Here is an 8,006-nt window from a genome sequence, read left to right on the forward strand (position 1 = left end):
TTATCCTTAATCACCCATCTGCTAACAGATAGTGATGTCTCTGACAAGAGCAACATGTCTGACATTTGTAAGAATAACACTATTGCTGGAGTTGATGGGTAGCCTATGATAAACTTGAGCAAACAATTATTCCTTTGAAGACTGCAAGACATTCCTGTCATCATGTTGAAGACGTGTCATTGTTCAAGCTAATCTGAAAAGTGTGGTAAATTTCAGGAAGAAAGAATTTAACTTTTCTTTAGGGTCTATAATCATTAGGGTCATCACACCTTATGCTTTTGTCTCGAGTCCCCCTTTTCATTCTGCTTGGAAATGTTATCATATTTAAAAACCACCTAATGTTCTTTGGTCTTTGTTCTAAATATTTACATTTAGGGATTACTACTAGTTGCCAGAAATAATTGCATAAATGAAAGGAAATTTAACTTTTTTTCTGTTTGCCATTTTGAAATTACAGAATCATATTGTTGAAAGGATGTGGCCAGATGTGAACAACAGGGTAAACTACCCACTGAAGAGGGCTCTCATTAGCCTTGTAGACCAGGAGCAGCTTGACATGGAGGACAACTTGACAAAATATTGTGTATCCACCCTTACATGTCAGGTTGCAGCGATTGGACTCGGCCGGATGGTGCAGTCCTGGAATGCACACAGGATCCAAGGTTGGCATAAATTCAAATTTTCCTTTCAAGCCTGCAGTGTACCTATAAAGCACTGTTTGAAATTATAGGGCGAGGGGCAATATTGGTCTTGACATTATTGATTTTTACCATTTTTGTTTTGATCTATTCATTTATTCAAGAAAATTCCTAGTGTGTAGATGTACACGGCATGTGTCTGTGTGTCTATTTGTCTGCTGTCTGTCTGACAGTCTGGTGGTACAAATATTTCTTGGCTTGTCAGTTTCTCTAATGAATTTAACACCTCCTTGTAATGAACATTTAAACCAAAAATATTTTACTACTTTTCAGTAAGGAAGGGAGATCGGGGCTAGTTGTCACATGGCTAAGTTGAAATATTGCAATTATCTCCACTACCTGAAGACACCACAAAAAACTGGGATACTAGATTCCTTTAGATGTGCACGTCATGTGCTGTGTGAGAACATCATAGCCCATTGCAGGGTGAGGTTAGCACTGTTTAACCAGTTAGCAATATCCAAAGTAAAAAATATTACCTTGATATTTCTTAAAATGTGCATCTGTCAGGTAAAAATCCTAACAGTAATGAGTGCAGACTTGTTAGAGGAGACATTAAGGCATCATGTTATACCTCAGTCATTGTTCTGTTGTATGCTAACATTAAGCTAGAGCTAGCTTTAAGAAACATGGTCATTTGGGGCAACTTTGTCTCAGTCATCTTGGGGTAAGTTGTCACATGTTACAAATGACCCAACTTGTCACATGTTACAACTTACCTCCCTGCAGAGAGCTGCTTATCAGCACTTGTCATAATTAAATATTTACTTCATCTTTGCAGAGAAAATTGTGGTTTTAAGGTGAGGAAAAAGAGAGAAGAAATGGTTGGGAATTACAAAAGGAATACATAACATGGTAGGAGACCACCGGATGCCTGTGCCCGACTTCAGTGTTCACGTTAAAGTAAAAATAAAAATAAAGACTGGGTCCTTATTATTGTAGCAAAGTCCAGTATGACATCTTCCCCCATTTAGTGAGACAATTTACCCCGTGCTCGGGCAACCTGTCACATGTTCACACCCTCAAGACATGAAAATAACATAAATACAAATATAAACGAGACTCTGGTCTTTCATCTGGTACAGATTGTTATCTCATATAATGCACTGATTCTAAGAAATATAGAAGAGTGTACAAAGTGTGACAACTAGCCCAGGTCTCCCCTATTGATTGAACCTTCAACTTGTATTCTAGACCCCATCCCAACTAAACTTTTTAAGGAAGTTTTTCCCTTAATTGACACATCCATGCTGGAGCTGATCAACATATCCCTACTGACAGGATATGTACCTCAATCTTTCAAGACTGCTGTTATCAGGCCTTTGCTTAAAAAACCGACTCTTGATCCAGAAGTCTTAGCTAATTATAGACCTATATCAAACCTCCCGTTCATGTCTAAAATTTTGGAGAGAGTGGTTTCAGCTCAACTATGCACCCATTTGAGCAAAAATAATCTCTTTGAAGAATTTCAGTCAGGATTTAGAGCTCATCATAGCACAGAGACAGCATTAGTCGAGGTTACTAATGATCTTCTTATGGCCTCAGATAAAGGACTCATGTCTGTGCTTATCTTGTTAGATCTCAGTGCTGCATTCGACACCATTGATCACAACATTCTGCTACAGATGCTTGAACATGTTATTGGAATTCAGTGGCGGCTGGCCTATAGGGGGCGCTAGGGCGCCGCCCCCCTGATAAGAAGGGGGGGAAAGGGGGATGGCCAATATATATTCTAGATTATTATTTTTTTTTATTATTTTAATTTTTTTAAAAAATGTAAGTTTTACATTGTGGTTTTTTTTCTACATGCAATTCAAATAATTTAAAATACTTTCCCATATACTGAGTCATTAAATCCACAGATTTGAACCCTTTCTGTCTTGGGGCGCTAAGTCCGAGCGCCCGAGCAGTGCAGCTAAATAGCCAGTCACGTACCGTTGCTAGGGCAAATTAATAAAAAACATAGCCAATCAGTGTCGCAGAATTTTATGCGCTTGGGGCGCTGAAAATATTGCCCCTTCATCAGCAAGTGCCGCGAGATTTTAGCTATAAAAAAAAAGAATAGTGTGGTTTCATTCAGAGGTATGATGGCGAACTTAACGAGCGAGATGCTGCTGCCCCCTAATTCGGTGAGATCCTTACAGATGTATCCATTTGCAAGAAGGACAATGGAAGAGAAAGTCCAAGTTAAGGAGTTAGGACCCGACAAGCCCGACCTTGTGATCAGTCAACAGACGAAGGAGAAAAGTAAAGTCTACAAGCGGAGTTTTTGTAGGAGTTGGTTCGAGCGCAAGTCATGGCTGACAGGCTGCGGAGTAGCCAATGCACTTTTCTGTTTTCCCTGCCTTCTGTTTAAAAGTGACAAATGTGATTTGACATGGACACAGTCAGGACAAACTGACTTGAAGCACCTCTCTGAACGGATCAAGAAGCATGAACGTTCAAGTCTTCATATGGAAAACTGCGTCAAGCTAGCAGTGCTAGGAAAGATTAGCATAGCAGCACAGCTGGATGACGGGCACCGCGTCGCGGTAAGAAGACACAATGAAGAGGTTGATAAGAATCGGCATATTTTATCTAAGCTCATTGACTGCATTAAGTTTTGTGGTGCTTTTGAACTGGCATTGCGGGGACACGATGAAAGGGATTCTTCAGAAAACCCGGGAATTTTCAGGGGTTTGGTCGACTTAATGGCATCCATTGACCGGGACTTGAACGATCACCTTGAAAATGCAACCGTGTTTAGAGGCACCTCAAAGACGGTGCAGAACGAGTTACTGGACTGTATGCTGGCAGTTCTGAGAGAGAAAATCTTTGATGAAGTGAAAGCAGCTGACTTTATAGCCATTCAAGCTGATGAAACGACTGACATTTCCACACACTGTCAGTTAGTCCTGGTGCTAAGATACGTTGACAAAACACACAATGTCCAGGAACGTTTTTTTGAGTTTATTAAGCTCAAAAATGCCAGCGCGGACACAATTGCCGGTGAGTTATTGGAAAGGCTGCGCACCATCCTTCCCGAGGGACAAGAAAAGAAGCTGATCGCCCAGGCTTATGATGGGGCATCAGTGATGAGGGGTGCCACCGGCGGTGTTCAGCGAAAGGTCCAGGACATCTATGAAAACGCTTACTACGTTCACTGCTACGCCCACCAGTTAAACCTAGTAATGCAACAAGCAACATCCCACATCCCACAGATCAGTCACTTTTTTTCTGATATCGGGGGATTTTCTACCTTTTTTTCCAAGTCAAGCAAGAGAACTGCAGTGCTTGATGAGGTCGTGGCGCATCGCCTTCCAAGTGCATCGACAACACGCTGGAACTTCCGCAGTCGCGCTGTCAACACAGTGTATGAACACAAGGCTGATCTGCTCACGTGTTGTGAGACCATTCGGAATAGCGCTGAATTTGACGGCCCGACAAAGAGAGAGGCTGGCGGCTACGTGAGAATGCTGGAGGATGATGCTTTTTGTTTTTTCCTGGCCCTCTTCCACCAAATAATGCCACACGTGGACATGCTGTACAACCAGCTGCAGAAAAGAAACATTGATTCTGTCTACATATCAGAAATCATCCAGAGATTCATTGAGAGCATGCAAGCCATCAGGTAAGCAACGTATCTTTTCATATTGTTATCCAAATATTAATTCTATTAAACATACCCTGTAGTTCTTAATGTTAATCTCACATCTTATTAAAAAATAAAAATATCTGTAAAGGTATTAGTTTAAAATGCTCCAATACAGTGACTTCTAATTTAATACAACATTGGGCGTATATATCCTATCTTAACTAAAGTTTCTGAAATGACTTTTGAAACTTAAGTATTGTTTCATTCTGTATCATCAGGGAAGCTGTTCCCTCTCTAGCTGAGGGCCAGGAGGACAGGAGACCTGAACACGAGCCGCCCACGAAAAAACGGAGAACATTGGGACAAGACCGGCAGCACCATTTGGCAACTGAGGTGCTTGCAGCTGCCGTCTAGTTGATAGAAGGAATAATAATATATCAATACACTGGCCATTTGAAATGGTGCATGTGACTAAAATATACTTTCTCTGTTATGGTGTAAATATATTGAGTGAACCATATTGGTTCATCACACAGTAATTAGCAGTAAGAGAAGAGAGCACATCACTCCAATCCTTTATTCCCTCCACTGGCTTCCAGTCCATTTTGGTTTGTAAAGCTCTTAATGGCCTCGCAGCTTCTTATTTATCTGAGATGCTGAGCGTGGAAGGGCTTTGTTACCAAACCAAATGATGGTGGTAGTGTCCTGGTCCAGATGTGAACACTGGGTGACAGAGCCTTTTAAGGCTCTAGAATAAACTCCCCTCTGACATGTCTCATCATCACATCCCTGGCCACATCAGATCTAGACTTAAAACTAATTTATTTAGAATGACTTAACAATCAGTAGTGTGATGATGACCCTTCTATTCTGATCTCTCCTTTATCTTTTAATCCTTCATGTATTTATTATTTATTTTACTTTTACTCATATAATGCTTTTTAAATTGCTGTTTTATCTTTTGTCAAGCACTTAAGTTCACAAGTGGATTATTGTAAAGAACTATATAAATGAAGTAGATTTGTATTAATATACAAAATTTATAGCTGTTCAGGAAATGAGAATTAAAGACTGTTTAAATTATAATGTCCAAACCTAATTTTGACCTATTTGTAATTGATCATATCATAGGTTTGTGACACCATTATGTGTCATGCCAAGGAGAGGTTCTCCTTCACCAAGCACCTGGTCAGCGCCACTCTGCTCCAAGGAGACTTGTTCCCACAACACAGCCAGACGTTCCCAGATACAGCACTGGATACCACAGTGGAAGCCTATCCCTCTCTGGACAAGGCCAGACTGAAAACCGAGCTTTCCATGATCTACGGCAATGAGGAGTTCCGGAGTTGCAGTGGTGCACTGGCTCTCTATCAAGTTCTGATGGAGAATAATCTTCAGGACACATTTACAGAAACTGTAAGTCTTCTCAGCATCCTCATCACTACACCGATGACGACATCAGAGTCAGAGAGATGCTTCTCCACTCTGAAGAGGATAAAAACTTTTCTCAGGAATGCTATGGGACAAGATCGCCTCAATGCTCTGGCAATGCTCTCCATAGAGAAAAAACTAACCCGGGACATCCCTGATTTCAACACCAGAGTCATTGAAAAATTTGCAACCCAGAAAGACAGAAGAGCAAAGTTCCTGTACAAATAAGAACTGGCATGCTAACCCCTTCAATCAGCATATTTCACTCAGTTTATAAACACAAACACACTCCTCTTTCAGTCACTCACTCACTCACTCACTCACTCATACACTCTGTTCATTTTTTTCTATTCATCTGATCACACCCTGTAATTGTTGTTGATTATTGTATTTGATACCTTCTTTTTTTTTAAGAATTATTGGAGTTGAATATTGTTCACTTTATCAATGAAACTGGTTATTTTGAGAAGGAAATTAAATTGTTAAATTGTAGTCATCGTCTGACTTTTGATTTTAATTCTTATACTGGATTAGGCAGACAAATGTTTTGTCAGCCCCACCAAGAATTTTTGTCACCAGCCGCCACTGCTACCAAGACCAGCAAGCATGAAAAAAGAGGCACACACAGCTGGAATTTAATAAAGCGATCACCTATGTTAAGCAGAAAAGTAGCCAGACGTTTAGGTGAGGCTAATTTTAAGCATTGCTGGGGTGTGGTTTGATATTGTGAAATTATGGTTACATATTTCCGTTTGTGCTGAATATAAATACAATACAATACAAAGCAAAGGTGAGGTCTTCAGTCAGACATGAAGGCAGGGTTGACTGGCTCTGTTTTGTGTTTCTTTCTTTTTTACATACAGCTTTTGCAAGATGCATCTCTACGTTTAACTCCTCATAACTAACATTAAGGTTGTCAAAGTTAGGAAAGTCAAATTTAAATCATCCTTAATGCCTGACTGAAAGGTGCCACTGCTTGTTTGGTTGAAACTAATGCCAGGCGGTATACCAGATAACACCAACACATTTGCTGCACCATCTTAGCGGCAAACATGTTTTGGAGCTTCAAGAATTTCTGAACTAAGATTGGCAGCCTCCACATCCTCAGGTATAACTGAAAAAGCTGGGAGACAGTAGACTCACATATCAATTGTAGATTTGCTAGAGGTACAAAACAAATAAATAAAAAGGAAGCAGTGGATCACATAACCAAAGCCATCATAGTCCATGTGTCAGAGACATGGTTCTGCCAAGTACTGTGGAAGAAAAGACAGATTCAAGACTTATGATCCAGACACTGGATATTAAATATGTTTGGGGGTTGTTTGTTTTTTTGCTTTTTTTTTTTGACAATCTTATAATTCTCTTTATAATTGAAAGTCACTCTACTGCAATAATTCTTCTCTAAGTCAGTGGAAATGTGTTTAACACCCAGTCATGCATAAAAAAATTACATTAAATACTGTGAGACTGGCATCATTTTGAAAGATCCAGTATGATTTTGGCCATACCATCCAGCTCTAGTTTAAACTTTCAGGTTCGATAAAGACCTACCTGCACACAGCACCACTGACGGGTGTGTGCAAATGATCGCTTTTCTGCACCTCTAACTGAAAATATATTGATGACATAGCATATTGATACACAGGTGCACTGCTTCATCAGCAGTGGTATGAAGTTAACTCACAGGAGGTAAGAAAAAAAAGAAAACAATAAAAAAAAATCTAGATTTTGTGTAATTACGTTTATAAGGTAAATTTTCATTTTATTTTCGTATTGCTTTGAAAGTAATATTGATTCATCATCCTGCTACACACAAACACACACACACACACACATTGGAAACTGACTTATGGAGTCCAATTATTCCCAGCGTTACAATCAACCCCCCCCCCCCCCCCCCCCCCCCCCCCCCCCCCCCCCCCCCCCCCCCCCCCCCCCCCCCCCCCCCCCCCCCCCCCCCCCCCCCCCCCCCCCCCCCCCTTCAAAGCATATTGCAAATGCTTTCCAGCTCAACATGGTGGCATGGAAATGCTGACTTTCCGACTCCTGCCATGCTGTTTTATACTAACTACTCCGTTTTTGTGAATCATTGTTCACAACGCAAAATGCTCAATGTAGAAACATGTTCAGATTTATAAGTATTTCTTACCCAACATATTCTTCTGTGGCCAAATATTTGACTGTATTTCAACAATAAAAAAAAGTCTCCCCATCTTGTTCTCTCTGACATGCAAATACTTTTACATACACCCTGGCTCTGCACATGCATTTCTTCTTGGTTCTGCTAAGTGTGCATTTTT

At 40.5% G+C, this 8,006-nt stretch overlaps 1 protein-coding gene across 1 annotated transcript; it reads left to right on the plus strand.

Annotated features, from left to right (window-relative positions):
* The first annotated feature begins 3,542 nt into the window (after nucleotides 1-3,542).
* Nucleotides 3,543-6,195, plus strand: LOC121640745. The gene is made up of 4 exons (XM_041986597.1): nucleotides 3,543-3,559; nucleotides 4,024-4,308; nucleotides 4,551-4,665; nucleotides 5,404-6,195. Exons 1-4 carry the CDS (start codon nucleotides 3,555-3,557, stop codon nucleotides 5,929-5,931), a joined length of 933 nt encoding a protein of 310 aa, XP_041842531.1. The 5' UTR covers nucleotides 3,543-3,554; the 3' UTR covers nucleotides 5,932-6,195.
* The last annotated feature ends 1,811 nt before the right edge of the window (nucleotides 6,196-8,006 follow it).

The sequence above is a fragment of the Melanotaenia boesemani genome, chromosome 5 (genome assembly GCF_017639745.1).
Source record: "Melanotaenia boesemani isolate fMelBoe1 chromosome 5, fMelBoe1.pri, whole genome shotgun sequence".
NCBI lineage: Eukaryota > Metazoa > Chordata > Actinopteri > Atheriniformes > Melanotaeniidae > Melanotaenia > Melanotaenia boesemani.

Excerpts from the sequence above, each read along its gene's own strand:
- LOC121640745 (XM_041986597.1), top strand. Across the intron at positions 4,309-4,550 it reads GAGAGCATGCAAGCCATCAG|GGAAGCTGTTCCCTCTCTAG; the intron begins GTAAGCAACGTA and ends CTGTATCATCAG. Across the intron at positions 4,666-5,403 it reads AGCACCATTTGGCAACTGAG|GTTTGTGACACCATTATGTG; the intron begins GTGCTTGCAGCT and ends ATCATATCATAG.